The sequence below is a fragment of the Echeneis naucrates genome, chromosome 7, assembly GCF_900963305.1.
Source record: "Echeneis naucrates chromosome 7, fEcheNa1.1, whole genome shotgun sequence".
NCBI lineage: Eukaryota > Metazoa > Chordata > Actinopteri > Carangiformes > Echeneidae > Echeneis > Echeneis naucrates.
The window spans coordinates 13,622,214-13,642,194 of NC_042517.1; the positions used below are offsets into that span (position 1 = coordinate 13,622,214).

Consider the following 19,981-nt stretch of genomic DNA (forward strand, 5'->3'; position numbering starts at 1 on the left):
AGCTCTCAAAACGTTTCCATTTCCACGAGCGCATGTGTTTGGACATTTGTTTATTATTGCTGCCATTGTAATTTACAGAAGGATTTTCTCAAGATGATGCGGGGGATGTGTGTATTTAGTGCTGTCGTCGGTGGTAATAATGTAACAGAGTAATACCGCTGTGCTTTGATGGCAGTTGCCACTTTGGGTTTTAATTAAAAACTTGCATGATTCTGGCACCATAAATTCGCAGTTGCTCATGGAGTGGACAGCATCATGAAAGAGGACACAAAGCAGAACCTCCTCACATCCAACTGGAAAGATATTTCAAAGTAGCTACCAGGAGCAAATTAGTTGTGTCGCCCCAGTGGCTCCAGATTAGTACAATGAGGAAACCTGCTAGCACGCTGTCTGTTCAATGGCATTCAACACCTATACCTGTTTGCAATATAATAACAGCCTCCAGGTTTGAATCAATTGGACGGCAATTTAGAGGCGAAAGTGTGGGCTGTAGTTGAGACAAGTGCAAATACCGTGGTGAAATACAGTTTGTGTGTGTGTGTGTGAGAGAGTGAGTCAGTGAGTGTGAGAGAGTATGTGTCCGCGCGCACACTCTGTTACACATGAGCTGGGAGTGTATGCGTGTAAGACTTTTATATTTATTTTTCTTTTTAATAGATTTAAAATAGCATAAACTGTCAACATTTTTAAAAAGATTTGACAGAATAAGAGATTACTTATTTGGAAAACTGTGTTGGCCACTAACTGTGGCCAATAGTTTTCACGACATTGTTTAGCTTACCAGCTAAGTATGCTGGAAGCATTTGCACAGTCACTCGTCTGATATGTAGGAATGTTTTTTTTTTTCTGCGAGCAACTTTGCCTTCCGCGTGTTTCTATTAGAGAAATAGACCCAGATCGTAAATAGTGACAGAGTGCGCTTGTGTGTTGTGTGTGTTCCCATTTTGCCTTCTTCTTCTTGATATTTGTTCTTAGCAAATGTTTGGCTTGTAAGCACAATATGTTTTATCATGTCTTCAGAATAAAGTAGACGCGCTCGATGGTAACTATTACGATTTATATTGTCATAATATGTGTATTACACAGTTTCAGTCAACTCTACATGTGGGGTAAATTATCATACAAACTAATGTTACTGAGTCAGGTCTGATCCACACACACACCACACACAAATAATAATAATAATAATTGTTCAGTCTGTTACGTCATTAACGCCACTAAATTCCAATACACAATCTACTGTAACGTCACTCCATGCGGTTATTCTGTCAAGTATATGACAGCCACCCCCCCACCCCACTTCCTGATCTACATCAGAATCCTTATTATGCCGTACACCATCAGGTCTGAGGATCTGCATCACTGTTTCGGCATGTCCTGTAAAACAGAATCGTTATTTAGAGCTGCGAAGTTGTAGCATACTCGTGTAGTTTCTTTTTATGTGCATGACTTTTTGTGCTAGACTGAGTTGTAGTTAGCCTGCAGGGTTGGTTGAAAGTGTCATAAAGCAGATTTTCTTTTCTCTCGCCTGTGTCAGTGGTACGAGTTGGACTATACATTAGGTGTGGTTATTAATATGTCTTCCGGCTGCATGAGACAGACTGTGGGTGTGGACTGAAGATAGATGGAGTATGAAAATAATATCTTTAATATTTCTTTATTTCAACATTTTCCTTGGATGAAGAAAAGAGTTTTCAAAATGTACATTTTTTTAGGAACTCCACAGAACTTTATAGTCGTTGGCCCCTACAAGTTTCTGATTTTTATCACGAGCTTTCCTGAAGCTTTCATCAACCCAAGATGTTCTTCAGACTCATGGCCGTTATCCTTCAGTGTGTCCTCAATAAAAGCAAAAAAGACAACAACCAAAGAGACACGTTTTTTCATTGAACATCAACCATTTGCAGCTGGGTTCTGTTTTGCAGCAATTTTAGGCCACATTTTCCTCATAACTGTGGGGAATGTTTAGAATAGACAAAGACCACAAAGACACCGATTGTCAATTATTTAGAATCTTTATTTCACTGCCATTGAATGTAACACAGATGCGCAGACGTTTGGGTTTGTCTGGAAACATTGTGCTTCATGAGAAAATGCAGATAGGTATTCAAACATGTGCCTACACTGATGAAACATGTTGCCCTTGCCTTTGATAGTGATTCTGAACTAAACACACAGACAAGCAGACGAGCGTGCACGTCATGTGCAAAACCAACAGAACAAACAAGCTCAACAAACCCGGGTCGCTCTGGATAACATTTCAACCAAACGTGTTCAGCTGGCTCTGTCTGCATTTGTTTGGTTTGTGTTCGTTAGTGGCTGAGAGGATAACGCTTTCGTTTTATTTGCCAGCAAAAACAACAACTTTCCACAAAGTCTAAAAAGGTTACGTGAGAAAGTTTTGTGCCAGTCCTGAAGCGTTATTAAGCATGTTGTTACTGCTGTTTCAATGAAAATTTTGTGGCAATTCCAAAACACATTTCAAAGATGTTGCAGCGTCATATTTTTAAGGAGAAAACTTGAAGGCATCGCTGTATTTCTTTTACATTAAATATCCTGCAGTTGAACGTGCACAAAGTATTGTTTTTAAAAGAATATAATCACAGCGGGACTCAGGATTTCATTAAGTTTCAGCAGCCGGGCTGGTATTTCTATTCTTCTGTGTTTCTGACGGACTGCATAATGCAGGCGTAACACACAACACACCTACCGGAAGATATGAGGGCTTTTTAGAGTGAAAATATACATGCATCCGATAGATTCGTTGTATTCACGTACAAAAATCAGTTATCTAAATAATCAGCTTACATTGTGCTATTTATTTCAAGCACGCGTCTTTTCAATATGTATCCTTCGATATACGTAATAAAATGATTAATTAATTAATTCATCTTCTATCATTATTCGTTTCCGGGTCGCAGGAGGGTGCTGGAGCCAATCCCAGCTCACTGTGGGCGAGGGCAGGGTACACCCTGGACAGGTCGCCAGTCCATCGCAGGGCCAACACACAGAGACAGAAAGACACCAACAACCACTCACACTCACACTCAGACCTACGGACAATCTAGAGTCACCAATTAACCCAAACATGATGTCTTTGGTCGGTGGGAGGAAACCGGAGAGCCCGAAAGGAAACCCACACAGACACGGGGAGAACAGACAGACTCCGCACAGAAAGGCCCCGGGCCCGGGGACCTGCTGTGTTGCCATAATAAACTTTGTGATTTAGTTTTATCTTATATAAATTAACTTGTATAGGTTAGTTAAACCAACCAAAACCAGCACATTAAATATAATCCCTGCATTCCTGTTTTAAAATGGTACCGTGTGAATACCACCGGCTGGTTTCTACTGCAAAACGTTATCTACGCTTTGGCTACTAACATATATAAGAAATATAAGTTTTCCAGCGCTCTCGTGTACTGCACAAATTTAGAACGATTAATTATTGATGAATGTTTACAAACAAAAGAACTGAGACAAATCAAGAATTCCTGCAGTAATAATATGTATTGCGTGAATATGTCCAAAAATTACTCGCGTTAATTTGGACCAGATGGAGCTCATGAAGCTCACACAGACAATAAATGTATTAGACTGTTGATTTCATATACTAAATATAACCAAATGTATCACTGATACCAAACGGCGTGAAAATAATTGCGTTTAGCATTTCCTCAGGTGTGTAAAATGATAAGAAGGCACGATCGAATTATAAAACAATAATAATAAAAAAAAAAGTCAAACAGCTCGAGAGAAAAATATTCTGCTCGACGTAATCCTGTATTGGATTAGTATTATTTTACACAATACCAATAAAAATCTTTGTAGATTTCCCATCCAATTGTCCAGGACTGGTCAACATTTTGTAAGATTTCAAGAAGACAATTGAACAGCGCGACTTCAAGACGTAACCTAATGCAGTTAATTCGTCTGATAGGATAATAGGACGATATTTCACTGGAATTAAGTCATGTGAGGGGAAACACTATTACAGTATTTGTGGGTCAAAATAAGAGACCAACATACAGTTCTTTCCCTGACTCACACGCGAATCGCATTAGTGTTAGTTATTATTGTTAATTAGACGATTTTCAGGAGGTATAACGTTACATTCAGCAGGTCAAACGAAATGGCGATCATTATTTTTTTTAACCACTTCAAAATGCCAAAATCCAGTCTACACTAAATATTTCTCTTCAAAATTCTCCATGAAATCGACGTGTTGTGATTTCTGATGAACAACGCACCTGCAGGTGGCTTACCTTGTTAGATTAGTGCCAACAAACATGGCAAAGCGATGCGCACAAACAAACAAAAAAAGAAAAAGAACTGAGACAGACTTTACTCTGGTCTGATGGCAAATCCACGATGGTTTTATCCCCACACAGCAGGTGCCAGGGCGAAGAATGAAGCCACGCGTTGACAGAGTTTCTTTTCAAATCAGAAGTTTGTGAACTTAAACAATTAGGATTTTCATAAGCCACGTAGTAGGTATCTTAAAAAAGCCTGCTGCAGCAGCCGTCCTTTGTTCCCCCTGGTGTGGGCCTGCTGTCCTGACCGCAAGATGATCACTAGGTGGCGATGTTGCTCCACCAAAAACCCCTCAGATTCCCCAACTTGACCGCGCTTACGTCACGTCAGTCTGGAGCATCAAGGCCACTTCCACGCCGCTATTGGTCTGAAAATCACATGACTTGTCTCCCAGCATCCATAATTATGTTACTGATATTTTTGCACCCCCCTCCAAAAGATGTCAGCATCTTACTGTCCTTGTTCTCCCGGAGAAATCCCGTAGTTCAGAGCAGTGGAACATACAACACGATTATTGTGTTATCAATTCCAAAAATGTCATGTCCGAATAACATAGCGCCTGGTAACTTCCTGATGGATTCCTTAATGGGAGGATCATCTTCCTTCAGGGGTGAGGGGTATTCCACCAACCCCGGAATGTACATCCACACAGCTGCAGAGTACGGATATTCAGTGATGAGAAACATTGGGAAGGTTGGACCATCTCCACTCTCCAAAAGAGACGAGGTTCCTGCGGGCGGTCTGCCTCTCAGCGGCTTCCAGGATGCGCCCTACCTGTCAGCACAGCTGGCCACATGGACCGCCGGCTCCAAAAGCAGCAGGGACGAGCAACCTGTTGCCCAGTGTTTACAACCATGCTCGTTTCCAGCGGGTAACGTCAAAGAGGAGGCGTTTTGTTGCCTCTATCAGGATGACAGCAATAGGGGGAAACAGACAACAGAGTCGGCCACTTACATCCGGCTTGGGGACAATAGCTGCCGGCCTGAGCTAACTGCCTCGTCGTCCAGCGGCTGTTTCCAGGTGTACAGCGGAGAGAGGCCGCAGCAGGATGGCCAGCAGTTCCCCTCCGGCTTCCCCCTGACCCACTTGGCGACATCTGTTGAATCAGCAGCAGAATCGAAAATAAGTTTCAGCAAATCAGCGCAAGAGACAGCGGGAGAGCTTCCAAAGACAGACGAGAGTCCAAACAGGAAGGAAGAGAAGGCCAAGAGTGACAGCTGTTCCGATAACTCGGACGGGGAATTAAAAGGTACACTACTAAGCCACCCCACCCCTCCTCCCTAACCTACATGCACACACGTGTACACACACTCGCACACACTCATGCATAAACATCCACGCAGATAAAGTGTGGATAGTTTCTGCAGAATATTCCACACGTGCATTATTTATCAGTCTTGTGTGAGCAGGTTGTGTCATGACCCAATAATGCAGACTTGTGCTTGATATCAGTCATTCGGGCTGTATGGGCATTTGACAGCCTCGCCTAGCAGGGGTTATGGTGCCTGTGGCATTTAACACCTTTCCATTAATGTGAGAATGTGAGATGGGCAGTTATCATCGATATAAACACGCTCTCTCATTCTCTCCCGCGCACACACACTACTCTCTCTGACATGGGTCATTTACATTGTGGGACGTAGCCATTTTCAACTGCACCAGTTTACGCATTAAAATTCTGGTACCCAGCCAATAAAAAACGGTACAGTTTTGGGCCACAGTATAAAATCCCTGCCTTATTAAAACCCTAAGGGAACATTTGGCTGTATTACATTTGAGAAAGCATTAACATAAATACATTAACACGTACATTTGACGCAACGGTAATTTTGGGCTACTGCTGTCCAGTTTTTACAACACAGTTCTTCAAAAGGAAAAGTTCACTTCCTGGTTAATTTATTCTTTCGTGTGCTTGAAAGTAAAAGCACCAATTTCATAAAACTGAACCGAATTAGTCTCCCCCCCCCCCCCATAACTGTTTATCCATCTGTAAATTAATATTTTAATTATTTATATCACAAAACGTTCAAATTTGCTGTTTTATTTAAACGTCACAATAATAATGATTAAACGCCATAATAATAATAATGATTATCACATGTATCTTTATTCTTACTATGCCCCTAATAAATTCATGCTAGGTCAAATTATTTATGTATGTATACATCCAATTTTCTTCATTTAGTTTAGTTAAAACGTTCTTCCAGTAGGTTGTGTTATTTATGGGTTTAGCTAATAGCTTCATACATGATGACCAACAAGCTCCTATGATTTTACTCTAATTTAATTTAATTTAAGATACAAAGCTAAAGGAACGTTTCTTAGAGATAGTTTGTTTGTGTGTGTACGTGCGTGTTTGTGTGTGTGAACGTGTTCGTGCGTGTGAGTGTCTTCTGTTCATCCCATATTACTAAATTAAATGTTTTGGTAATGATTAAATGTGGGCCACACACTGAGCATTCACATTAAGGTAATTATTACTGTAACCTGTGTGTGTGTGTGTGTGTGTGTGTGTGTGTGTGTGTGTGTGTGTGTATCTTTGTTTGTAACAGAGGAGTTATTCCCTAGAGTACAACACCCAATCAAGGAATTAACTGAATGAGCAGCAGCATAATGTTACCAGCTATCGTCGACCTGTCTTGTTTCTTTGTCTTTATGTTGTTTTTTTCTAAATCTGGTATTATGCCACATAGACTTCCCTTTGTTTTGGGATGAACTTCCCAAAAAAAGAAAACCAAATTTTTTTTATTTTTTTTTTTTCATTTGGCTCCGGTGTGCAAAGGTAATAAAATTTTATGGGAGTCTGAGGTCCAACATAGACAAAAGAAGTGCTTACGCACCCTAATTAGATTTGATCTAATTATAGCTGTACATCATACAAAAGCAATCTTTCAAACAGTGGGCGTTGTTGCAAAAAAGTGGGATGTTTGGCGTTGTGCATTTGGTCAACTGAGAGACACCGAGAGGACGCATCCAGGTAAATATGTTCTTTTAAGATGCTCCTCATTATGTTGTAGTTGAAAAACATTCAAAGTGCATTTGAAAAATGGGCGTGTACATAGGATCCGCTACTGATGGATTTTCATAAAGCTGAACATGATCGCTGCACAAAATGACTGCTCGGATTTCTCTGCTTTTTACCATTTGTTGTGTTTCTTTTGCTCCGGTAGATGATTTATCCGCGGAAAAGACAACAGGAAGCTGGTTAAAAGCCAAAAGTGGCAGGAAGAAGCGGTGTCCCTACACAAAGCACCAGACGCTGGAGCTGGAGAAGGAGTTCTTGTTCAACATGTATCTGTCTCGGGAGCGCCGCCTGGAGATCAGTCGGAGTATCAACCTGACCGACAGACAGGTCAAGATCTGGTTCCAAAACAGACGCATGAAGCTCAAGAAGCTCAACAGGGAGAGTCGGGAGAGGGAGCAGAGTGTAGTTTACAACTACTCATGAGGGGACTTTCTTTTCAATCACACATATTCACATTCACACATACACTCATCGCACTCCACTCACACATGCATTTGTATAGACATGAGACACACACACACACACACACACACACTCACACATGCATGTCATCTTATAATTCATTCAGTAATCATTTATCGGGCTCTTTTTACACATCACACGCGCGCGCACACGCACACACGGCGTGCCTTCCTAAATCAACTCTAATATGCTGCAACCTGCAGACTAGACTTGGTTTCCAGGTGCATACTTGCAGCAGCATTTTAACAATGAGCTTCCATTACCTTGCATTGATAATGATATCACAACATGAACCAAACGAAAGGAGGGGGGAATCTGATACAAATACAAATAACTCGTGGCATGTAAAACTGTTTCAGTTTGCTGAGCCATAATGAATGTTGTGCCACTTGTGCAGCTTTTTCCCTGGTGTCTGTAGCTGTGGCATATCCGCGCTGTGTAACGTGCATGCACAAGATGATATTAAGCTTTGTCATGGCAAACGATTCCAAAACAATAAAAGGGGGGAAATGGAAAAGGTATGACCAACTTTGTCCTTCCCCTGGCATAGTGGTGAAAATAAAAGGGAGGGAGAGACACTGCGGATGAGAGAAGGGGATCATGGCAGTTTTAATAGAAGTGAGAGACCATAACGTTGATTTAAATATTATCCAGGTGACCACAGTAAGTCAAGGTCATAAAATTCCAATGTCAGGTTCGCCCTGGAAAGCGTTGGGGGTGGATTTTATGATCTGCAAATATAATGTGCTGCAGCAGTAAAGATGCGTTTAAAGGTGTGTGTGGAGGAGGGCTAATCCACATAGTAGAGACTGCAATGTGCAGGATCCAGGCGAGCCGCTGGGCTGCAAGCTGGAGCAGCTGCCTCCACCCTGGATAATGGAGCTTCATGGAAGCAGGAGATAAGAAAGATGGTGGATAAAGGGACAGTCAACGCGACGGATGTAGGAACAATAATAACAACAAGCACCCCTGCAAACACGTGGATAACTAAACATGCCGGGAGGACAACTGCAGGAGGCAACTGAAGGTAGGACCCAGATTTACGTAATATTTTCACGTCCTGATTTGGAAAGTATGCCACATCTGTCAGGGAAGGTTGCTTGACAGTTCCTGTGGCATGCATGGTGCATGCCTGCTCACGTCGATAAGTCATATGAAGTTGTTAATCAGCCTGCTGCTGGTTTTTGTTTTGTTTTTCATCAAAATGCTGGTTGCCGATTGTTGTGACATGGTGTTTTTAGATACGGTGTGTGACTGAAATTTTAAGTTTGCTTATTTGGAACAGCTGGGTACGCGCTATGCTGCCACATATGGGGTTGGAACAAAAGCACACTAAGGCTGACAAGTTTTTTGTATTTTGTATTTTGTTTTAATGAGAAAACTAGTCAAGACATGCGTTGCTTTCTTAATTGTCTACAAATCAGGTTAGGAAAGTAGTTTGGCTGCAGGTCAGAAGACTATTTAGTGAGTTTAATGGTGATGGTACTCGCCTTTTTTGTCTCTTTGTGCTGGATTGTGTGAATCCTCACTGGGCTTTTGCATGCATTGTCCTTTCCATGGAGTTTAACCCCTTTTTGCGCGAAGCTGAAGCGTGGTTTAGGTAGTTTCATGTTGTTGGGGTTGGCTTCCTGGCTCGGCAACAAGAAACTGCCTTGATTACGTCAGTTCGTCTTCATCAAGGGCACAATTTCCGCTGAATTACCCCCTGTAGTCATCCAGGTCCCCGCAAATGGCATTGTAAATGAACTGGGCTGCAATACCTTGGGCAGAGACGCTTTCTTTCTTTGCTGTTATTTTGTGGTGGGCTGTAAAACCTTCCCGAGGCTCTTAGAAGGAGAATAGGTTGTAAACAACGTGGGGTAAAGTTTTAAACTGCGTTGAATTGCATCTGTCAGCCGCTGTCTGCATAGGTTCAGTGGCTTCAGCTGCTTCATGATGATCGGAATAGATATATAGATGACTGATATTAGCTCTGATGAATTTAATCTCACCAGTGAAACTGTGTTTATCACGGAAAATTCATTTCCATCATCTAATATGAAGAATCTTCTGTTTTGAAACTGCTTATGCACTATCTGAAATGTTTATTTTCTGATTTGTTGGAAAGTTTTATCCGGAGAACAAACCCAGCGTTAAATATAGGACAATTTATCATCTACATTTGCGTTATCTTCGACAGTAAATGTACTCCACAAACTGTGTCACACAGAAAATTTGACAATTAATTTTTTGAGTGAAATTTTTGCAAATATCCGTTTGTGCGTTAAATTGCTGAAGCCGTTTATGCCATATTTGAATTATTCTTTATCCCTTTTCACCGTGAGGTTTGAGGTTACACTTCAATTCACTTCTCTCCTCGACCCTTTAACGTTAAAGACAGCTCTGTTTACACAGCACTCCATATTCGGTCTCATATAGATTTAGCATCCATTAGCTTCAGTGTTTAATTCAATTTTCTTTCAATTGCTCTGGAAATTTTGAATAATTTATGGATAATACGGGTAGATATATTTACATATCAAAAAGTATCGAACACACACGCTGACGGGTCTAAGTGTATCTCGATTTTGGATGATTTATTTGGCTACTGACAGTGTTTTTGAATAGGCGGTATTAAAATGAAGATAATATGATAGTAGGGTAGGGTAGACCCCTTCAGCAAATTGTATCTAAAAGAAAGAAAATACCTTGTTTCTGCATTAGTCTGCTCAGCATCTTTGGTGAGGTGAATCCAGTGTTATGTCCTGATTTTCTCAGCCCCCCTCCCTTTGGCGGTAGTGCAACTGGAAGGGACAGTCTGGAATCCAAAGTCACTTTCATTCAGCTCAGTGAATGAGTGTCTCCCTTGGAATGCATCACTGACAAAGACTTTACAGCGCGGGAAACAGCCCGGAGAGCTGCACAGATTCACCCTAAAACCATATACACATAAAGCAATTTATTTCACTTTGTTGTGGCGCACAGGGACTGAATGCTTTAGACAGCCACTTCCTCCGGACAGCCCAAGATGTTACTGCCACTGGCATGATCAGACATGAGCAAACTATGCTAACCACTTTTCCATTTTCTTGTCGTCCTCTTTTTTTAAAAAAAATAGACTTTTGCTATGTGGTATGAGGAAAACGAGCACCTCAGATTTTATTTCTAATTATTTTTATTATTATTATTATTATTATTATAAAAGAAAAAGTCATTGGGCGATTAAATTCAGAAGACAATAGATAGTAACTTTCTTTCACTGGAAAATATGCACATTTCTACGTTATTTTGGCGAAATTGTACTCCTAATGTGGCTTTTTACATTTTCTTTTTTATACATTTTTTATTTAATTTGAAAACTAATACTTGGGAATCATTTCTATTCCACGTTGAATTATATACGCTGAATAACGATTCAAGCTTCAATAGTGAATCGTAGTGAGGTTTAATTTTTACTATTATCACACGAAAATCACTGCGCATTTTGAGTGAACAGAGTTGGAAAAACTGCAAGAGGCTAATGTCAAATATCACTGCAGCAGGGCCTACTCGTCGTGATTACATGTATACTGATCACCAGTGCAGTTTGTTTTGCTGAAAACAGAAGGATGGGAACATGTGTTCTGACTAAAACAAGTAGTTTTTGAAACAATTTCAAATGAGGTTTCATGTAATTAAGATGCGAGTTTGGCTTTTGGTTTCCCTTCATGTGTAGCCCAATCCAATGCGTTCATTTTGGATAAAAAAAAAACATTTTTGCTGGAGTGCTTCAGATCATTTTGTGGTCTCCTGGCTGATCACACAGTCACTCGGATTTGCTGTGCTGTCTGTTCAGCACATGGACCGTTATAAATAACTTTTGAGATCCAGTTTATTTGTCCATATGCAAAGTTTAAGGGCGGATAATACGGTCCAAGTGTTAAGCAGATAACCCACTAATTGGTCCAAATGTAACGAGCGTGTGCGAGAGAAGCGTCCTGTTTGATGCCGGGGTTCATAAGTACATTTACTGTGCTTATGCGGCGTCACTATATCTTTGACAAAATTGTCCTACACTGTTAAAAGGAGATTAGTTAATTTGTCTTCACCCTGTCATTACACAGATGCAGCTAATGTCGCCAAACGAACTCTTACAACACATCGTTTTTATTCCTCCTAACTGTGGAGGCACAAACTCGTTGTGCTGATGGAAGGAAGCACGAATAAAATCAACTCATATTCTGCATTTAACGATTAAGTAAATCCTCTGCACGGTTTTCAAGAGCTAATCTAATCTCCCATGTTTTCTGGATTTCCTGTATGATTATAGGACCAATAGCACATCTAGAATCATATGCAGCCTTTTGTAATCCACGTTTTTTTTTTTAATCCCTGCTCTGCTTTTAGACATTCTTAATCTTCGGACTTTTATTTTCATGGAGGATAATTTATTGTCTTAATTTAAACTGTCTATTCAAGGTGAAATTCTTGACATTTATGCTATAAAAGTTACATTTCTAGGAGCAAAACATGTTTTTCAAGGTGAATTGTGGAGCTGAAGTCGTCGGTGAGAGTAATATCAAATGATAATGAAGCGTCAGTCACTGCGGCGGCTTGGTTACACCCAAACTGGGATTCACTGTCAGGTTTTTGTCCATTTGCGACCATTGTAAGGTATCAGAGAATTAAATATGTGTCTTTTATCTAAAATGAAACCAAGTGAAGCTGTTAACACTCGGTTTATCTTTCGTCTAACGCGTAGCCTTATGTTCAGTTTTATGAATGGAACATATAATCGTGTAATGGAGAAATGCCAGACAAGCCTCGAGCCTAATATGGCGGAATTAAAGCATCAGCTTCAAGCATTGTTGTTATCGTCACTGATAAAGTCTCTATATATGTGTGAATGAGTTTGCCTTTGAGACATAAAGGACATATCTAGCTTATTATAGATATTATAAGATACTAAGACAAAAACAGGGCCTCCATGTGTCGCAGACAGTCTACGGCTGGGTGATTCCCTCTTTTGTAGAGTCGGTCAACCCTTCAGAGGCTGACTGGAAATTTTGGGCAATGTTTTATTAAAAATGGCTTACATTGATATCAAACATCAATCGGCAAACTGAGCCTATAGTTTCTTATCAACTGTGCCCGTCTAAAGCTTAAAACACGTTGCTCTAAGTTATCAGTTTTAAAATATTTTTCATAATTTGATCATAATGATATTGATGCAAATATGTCCAACACGAAACTGACAAACATGGTTTGTTTGTGTTGCCGGGTATGTTTTGAGATGCAATGTGAATGGAAGAAATGAAAGTATTAAGATGAAGTTTCATTAAAGTAACAAAGAACCTTTAATCCTAAATCGACTTCGACGCACTGAAGTTGTGTTTGGACGGAAGAAAGTAGCTGAAATTGCAGAAAAAGCAAACAACAAATGAACATTTTAGATTTTTTGTTTTTTAATTATTGCAACACATAGACATGGAAAGACAAGTAGTAAAAAAAATCTCCTTTCTCATTAACACACACACACACACACTCACAGGCAGAGAGACATGAACACACTACCGCACACGCCCAGAACCATATAAAGGATTTCATTGGATTACTCTGGACACGGCCATAGACTATATAATGTATTTATATGACCATATGTTATTGTAATGAATGGTCACTCAGCACTTTTTCATTCAGTTTTAATGGCAGCGGAGGAATTAACGCACTTAAACCTTCATCCTACAAAAAACAGAACTTTAGAGCGAGTTGACCTCAGATGAGATAAACTTAGCAAAAGGCTTTATTTCTTCAAACATGTGGCCGAATACTTGACTCGCCACAGACTCGCGCGCTCCAGGACACCGTTTGGCGTTATCCGGGTTAAGGTCTGGCGTCTGGCCTTTTAAATTTCATGGTTGAATCTGAACTCAGCAGCCATGACAAACATCGCACGTCCTAATGGTTATATGATTGTAGTTTTAGGCCATGAATCCCCCCCCAAAAAAACAGAATTTCACATCAGTCAGAAATTAATTTAAACAAAGATTAATGTAGTCCAGACAAATGAGTGGCGTCATTTGATCCATGCAGTCTTGCTTGGACACAGATACGATTTGTTTTCACATCTCAAGACTGAAGACGCGGGTTTCGTGCTATTTCCTCATCGATTCGCTCCAACAATCGATCGTAAATTTATATTTATCATTATTTTTAGTTTGGTTCATTCCGCTCTTTAGAATCCACGTAACAGGGCGCGCCCAGTTTCTGAGTTTATATCACTAATGTGATCTATAGTTCGTGCTGATCGGTCCCCTGATATCATTTAACTTTTTCTCATAACGACTCTTAGGTCTTTACATACTCATATTTAGTTCCCCCCTCTTTAAGTTCACCTGGCCTTTTTACCCACCATGTGTCCATATATAAAAAAAAAAGATTTAAAAACAGCAATTATGAACATCTTATACAATCTACAGCCTATAACGTATCAAAACACGATTACTTCCACATAGAAACATGGTAAAATGAAAACTACAGGCAATAAGTCGTCAGTATCACCGTTTTTCAAAATGCACAAATATGCTCCTACACCAGTGTCACATACATCAAAGAAATATACAACGTGTTCTGCTTTTAGTAGGATTTACTAATGCATCAGCTGTGCTGCTGTCTGCCTCATCCAGTCCCCACTTATGCATTAAACATTCAATATTTATCGTTACCATTAGTTTAATTGTGCTCCCTGTGACACTGGTGCCTTCTTCAGTTGCTGCTGCCTGGTTGTATATTTGTATTTGCTGTGTCGCTGCAGTCCTGCAGAATAGTTCAGTGTTGTTTCACAGCCTACTAACTGAAAGGCTACACAACTATATTGCAGGGCAGTCTAGTAAACCCGTGCCATTAGATAAAACAGTAGGCTAATGTTATCCCTGTCATGAAGAGCTTTCTCCTTGTTAGTCCTTTAACGAACCTTTTTACCTCTTCTGCTCCTCAGTCTCTTTTTCTGTCCTCGGCCTTTGCAGTTTGATATGAGTTGTTTCACATGCATACAGTGGTGGTGGTTTTATGTTGAGAGAGGAGCCCGGATGCAGTCGTATTAACGACACGTTTATGAACAATCAAATGGTCCTCGTTAAAATTTATCGATGGGCATAAAAACATGAACGGTCACTCCCTGAATACAGCCCACTGTAGTGGGCTGCTTGTCAAGAATCTGGATCCCCTCCTTTCCCATCTCCGCAGATCCCATTTAGGAAATGTTGGGTCTGTTGCGCCCTCGTTAAAACTGCTAACTTTATTGTTGTAGTATCCTGCATGCCATTTTTGATTCCCGCTCTCGTCTGTGTGCAGCTACTGTGATGCTTCTCTGTGTTCAGAAATAAACGGCATTCCGCAGGAAGTTAAAAACCCCTCACGTTATCAGATCTGCCGCCGCCTTGATAAAGATAAAACTCGTCGGCGACTCAATAAACACCATAATGCTGCTACACTCCTCCTTTCGGTAACACAGGACAACGGTAGATTTTGCCAGACAGAGATGGATTACACCATCAAATAGTGCCTTGCTCGGTTTCAGACGTAATGTGCGCAGGTCTGTTGTGCGACCACAGAAAGATCCATTATTTGTCCCACAGCCGCCCATTTTCTTGCGAAGGAAACGTTGTTGTTGAAGTTACCTTTAATGCGTCCAAGAAAAGGAATAAAAAGGCACATTCTTTAATCCGATTTATGTGCATTGGTATCCAAGGATAAGTGGCGCATTGATCCACTGTACAATTTTTGTGGGGGTAAATATAATCACGTGTCGGTGAGGCAGCCAATAGCAGACAGGGAAGTGTTGAGAAATAATTACCTGCCTTGATTGTTCTATGGCTAGATAAAAAAAAGTACACATACACTCCATATAATAATCGGATGCATGTAAAAGAGTCGGGGAAGCTTCGACATGTCGACCACGGGTCCCATAAGTAATTATTATGTGGACTCCTTGATCAACCATGAAAACGAGGATGTCCTTGCTGCAACTCGGTTCTCGGCGCCCGGTTCGCACTCAGCCGGCCCTCGTCCGACGTCTCTAGTACCGGAGTGTGCTGACTATCCTTCCTGCAGCTTCGCACCCAAGCCACCCGTCTTCTCCACCTCCTGGGCCCCCGTACACTCCCAGTCATCAGTGGTCTACCATCCATACAGTCACCAACCTCATTTAGGCACAGACTCGAGGTATATGCGGTCATGGCTGGAGCCGATATCCGGCGCCGTGCCTTTCCATGGCTATCCGGGGAACAGCAGGCACTATGGGCTGAAGCCCGACGCATTTCAGGAGCACAGAGCCGGAGAGTGCCTCGGCTCCAGCGGACGGACCTACACGGATTATCTGTACTGCTCATCCACTGACATGCGAGACAAGACGCAGCAGAATGTCCCCTCTCCCGAGTCGGAGCTCCTGGCTCCTGGGAAACATAAAGACGAGAAGCCGGAGCTAGATCCGAGTAAGTTCAAGCTCCTATAGTCTTTTACAGCCGACTGGGAGTTTTGTTTTGGGATTATGTACAAGTGATTTTTGCTTAGTGGCAATTTAAAGTCCCGCATAAAGTGAAATTTTAAGCTGTTTCATCTCCCCTTTTCTGTTGTGCTCCGAGTCGCCTCTGCTAGGGGGAGAGCTGTAGGAACTATAAAAGACAGACGCTACTAGGCGAATATTGGGGCTATAAAACCAGACGGGGTTGTAAACATGGACTGAAACCTACAGGAAGACGTTGAATTTGGAAGGATTTTGCATGATGTGGAAAACACGCAACGTGTTGGGTTGTTTTTTTTTTTGTTTTTGTTTTTTTGCAGGACCAACCTAATTTGGCATCTCTATTAATATTCATCACTAAATGCCTTATGGTGCTTCTTTACGACCATGTTTTGACCCCGTGCCATCACATACGGCACATCAGCCCCATAAAGCCACTTTCAGTACTGTGTTTTTTTAAATGTGGGCCCCTTGTGAGACAAAAAGCCACTTTTGGCTCAATTTGACCCCATGTGGTAAAATGCGCGATTCACCCACATGATAATGAGAAGATGATACGTTGACCTATACATGTATATATGAATTGTTGCTCTTCTCTCTGGGTCCACAACAAATTCACCATTCTTGCAGCCAACTTCAGGAATGTAGGGACATACTCGAAGACTTTCACCACGGACCTGTAACGGCTTGAACTACGGGCCATTTATGGGCCAATAAAGTGAATAAGCGTATTGAGTATTTTACGACGGTGTTACTCACAAGTTAAGGGACAAGGAAGCAAATCAGTCTAAGCTCGGATAGTTTGATCCCGAGAGCTTTTGCCCAAAATGTGCAACATCAGTATAGCTTTAATGGTAAACAATAAACCTGTGTATGCTTTGACAATGTTTTTAATTGTTGCATCAGCTCAGGAGTTCCGAAGATTGCTGTGAACACTTAGTCTGGTAGTTATCTGCCATTCTTTCAGTTTTTATTATATCATTGTTGCCCATTTCTGTTATGCCTTTATTATTATTATCATTATTATTATTACCATTATTATTATGGTTTTGTTTGCAGATAATCCTGTGGCAAATTGGATACATGCCCGCTCAACAAGGAAGAAGCGATGCCCTTACACAAAGTACCAGACTCTCGAACTGGAAAAGGAGTTTTTGTTCAATATGTATCTTACTAGAGACCGCCGATACGAGGTTGCAAGGGTCCTGAATCTGACCGAGAGGCAGGTCAAAATCTGGTTTCAGAACCGGCGAATGAAGATGAAGAAAATGAACAAAGAAAAGACCGATAGCAAAGAACAATAATGTGGACTGTAGTTAGAAAAGAACCATAATAACCACTAGTCACATGGACAGCACAGTTGTACCAAAACACACGATGACCCCCCCTCCTCCATATTTATCACTCTGTTGGATTTTGTATTAACCTTAATTTTAAGACAGTTTGATTCTGATTATGTTATTTTTCCAATGCACAATTATGTGTCATGTGTAAACAAGACAAAGAAAGGGATGATAAGAAAAACCTCATTAGGAGAAGCTGCATTCTGCTTTCACTTAAAATATATCTTTTTTGTAAGAGAAATTGTACAAGCGCAGTTTGGATACGTAAAAACTGTCCGAAGAGAGAGAATACTTGAATTCTTTTGAATTTCACAAACCCATAATTTATGATGTGAATGTTTTCTTTCATGTTTACTTCCTTTGTACGTTGTTGTGCAGGTGTAGTATTTTGTACAGAAACAGAACATCTGCGACTTGTATGTCTTGTAATTTTGTGATAGTTGTTCCTGTATTTGTGCATCTTTTATTTGGACTGTAGTCTACGAGTTTAATTATAGAGTGTAGATATAGACCTCTGCAAATATAAACATAATCACTAAGTGCTTGTATTCTGTATTTATTGTGACTCAAAGTGCATGTTTGGTAATTAGTGTGCAGCTTTACGGAGGGCCTAACAAACACTATCTCATCCACTAAAGTATTTTGTTGATTTAAAAATCCGCAAAACACAGTTGTATTGGCAAAGTCACTTGTTACAAATAGATGATTGTTTTATGCTTGTAAATAGCTTCGTCAGTCTTAGGCTCATATATTTTGGCCGAAGAGCTTTAGCCTAAGTAGATATAAGGCCTAAAACGAGCTCTGCCACTTCAAAAACTGACAAAGTCGAAAATGTTTACCGTGTGAGGGCAGTTTAGACTTAAGCAAGAGATTATTGTCCCAATCTGTGCTGCATTGCCGTAGAATGGGCTCTTATCTGCCTTCTGTTCAGCCAACTACGTGCCTTTACAGTTATGTTTATTATAAAGTACACTCTTTGAATACAAATTAAATCAACGCACAAATAGCCACATTTTCCTATTGGGGGAAACATATATTTCTCAAGAAACATTAACCACAAATTCTGTGGTTGCAAATTCTCCCTGTCGTTGTGTTTACAGTTTTACTAATATGGAGGAGGCAGCCCGTAGCTATTATTTAAGCTCTGCACAAAACATTTTATGCGACAGTATCCATTTGGTATATTTATTGTATTTATTTCACAGCCTGTACAGGTTGAAAGTGCCCAAAAATATTTATGCAAAAGTACATTTCCGAAGACGTGCTCGTTTGTAGATATTCCCCGACGACTTGCCTTGTACACAAGCACGTGGTTTCATACCTTAGCCAGATCCACAGGCGATCAGAAAATCTGAGTCTGAAATTCAGCAGCTGAGTTTTAAATGAGAGACAATTTCTCATGTCTCACATTTGTTTCCTGGGATAGGACTAAATTGCCTTTTTGTGGTGGCAAACAATACGAACAGGATGCAGTAATTTCAAAGCCCAATCCAGCGCATTTCCGCTCGGCTCGGACAAAAATGCCAGTTTACAGCCCCTGTTGGAGCTCGGCTGTTTGTCTCAAATGCAGACGAACAAAGCAAACTCGACTAACTGGCTAGACGTCTGGGCTAAATTACTTTATGGTTTTAATGGACGGTGGTGGTGGACTCGTTCAAAGGAGAGTCATGCGCGCTGTTCAGGGGACTTTAGCCTGATGGGCCATCCGCAGCCCCCTGCACTTCATCACATGAGCAGCCTATTAGGCTACAATCAGATGGGAAAAAGTCAATAGTTATTGTTCATAAATATGAGTGCTGCTCAGCACTCTTAGCTCTTGTATAAAAGCAGCTTTCTGCCATAACAGGAAAAGATACAACATAAGACACATTTAAATGTTGTTGCACAGCAGTAGGGGTGGTGGGCCTGTAATCACATATAAAGTGATATGCGGAGGCTTTTTATACTTAAAAACGAGAACAAAACAAAACATGAAACGTGCACAGTTTGGACAAATGTGGAGACCCTGTCTGTCCTCATCAGAGCTGCTTCTGATTGGTGGATCCGTTGAGGTTTAGGGACACATCTCAACACTAGATGACGCTGTTGATCCACGTTTTGAGCTGGTTCCGCGTGTTGAAGGGCTTTTTTTTTACAGCTCCTGTGGCTTGGCTGAGGAATGAAGAGTAACCTATCGATGACAAAATGACAGATATGGTCACCCACCGCATTTTGTGTAATAGGCCACAGAGCAGCACTCCAGAATGCAGTAAGCTGCTTGTTGTGTTGTGCACACTATGTGAGAAAAACTATTTTTCTAATTTTTTACGTTTGATTTATTGTTTTTTCTTAAATGAACAATTGCGCTTTCCGTCTATC

The 19,981-nt window shown here is 40.8% G+C and overlaps 2 protein-coding genes across 2 annotated transcripts; both read left to right on the forward strand.

The window, feature by feature from the left end:
- The first annotated feature begins 4,848 nt into the window (after window positions 1-4,848).
- hoxc10a (homeobox C10a) lies at window positions 4,849-7,762 on the forward strand. The gene is made up of 2 exons (XM_029506665.1): window positions 4,849-5,533; window positions 7,485-7,762. Exons 1-2 carry the CDS (start codon window positions 4,849-4,851, stop codon window positions 7,760-7,762), a joined length of 963 nt encoding a protein of 320 aa, XP_029362525.1.
- A 7,895-nt stretch (window positions 7,763-15,657) lies between these two features.
- Window positions 15,658-17,738, forward strand: hoxc9a (homeobox C9a). Its single transcript, XM_029506037.1, has 2 exons — window positions 15,658-16,251; window positions 17,340-17,738. The coding sequence occupies exons 1-2, from the start codon at window positions 15,708-15,710 to the stop codon at window positions 17,582-17,584; spliced, it is 789 nt and encodes a 262-aa protein (XP_029361897.1). The 5' UTR covers window positions 15,658-15,707; the 3' UTR covers window positions 17,585-17,738.
- Window positions 17,739-19,981: the final 2,243 nt, after the last annotated feature.

Coding starts and splice junctions, on each gene's coding strand:
- hoxc10a (XM_029506665.1), top strand. CDS start 4,849: ATGTCATGTCCGAATAACATAGCGCCTGGTAACTTCCTGATGGATTCC. Junction 5,534..7,484: donor GAAGGCCAAGAGTGACAGCT/GTTCCGATAACT, acceptor TTGCTCCGGTAG/ATGATTTATCCGCGGAAAAG.
- hoxc9a (XM_029506037.1), top strand. CDS start 15,708: ATGTCGACCACGGGTCCCATAAGTAATTATTATGTGGACTCCTTGATC. Junction 16,252..17,339: donor GAAGCCGGAGCTAGATCCGA/GTAAGTTCAAGC, acceptor TTTTGTTTGCAG/ATAATCCTGTGGCAAATTGG.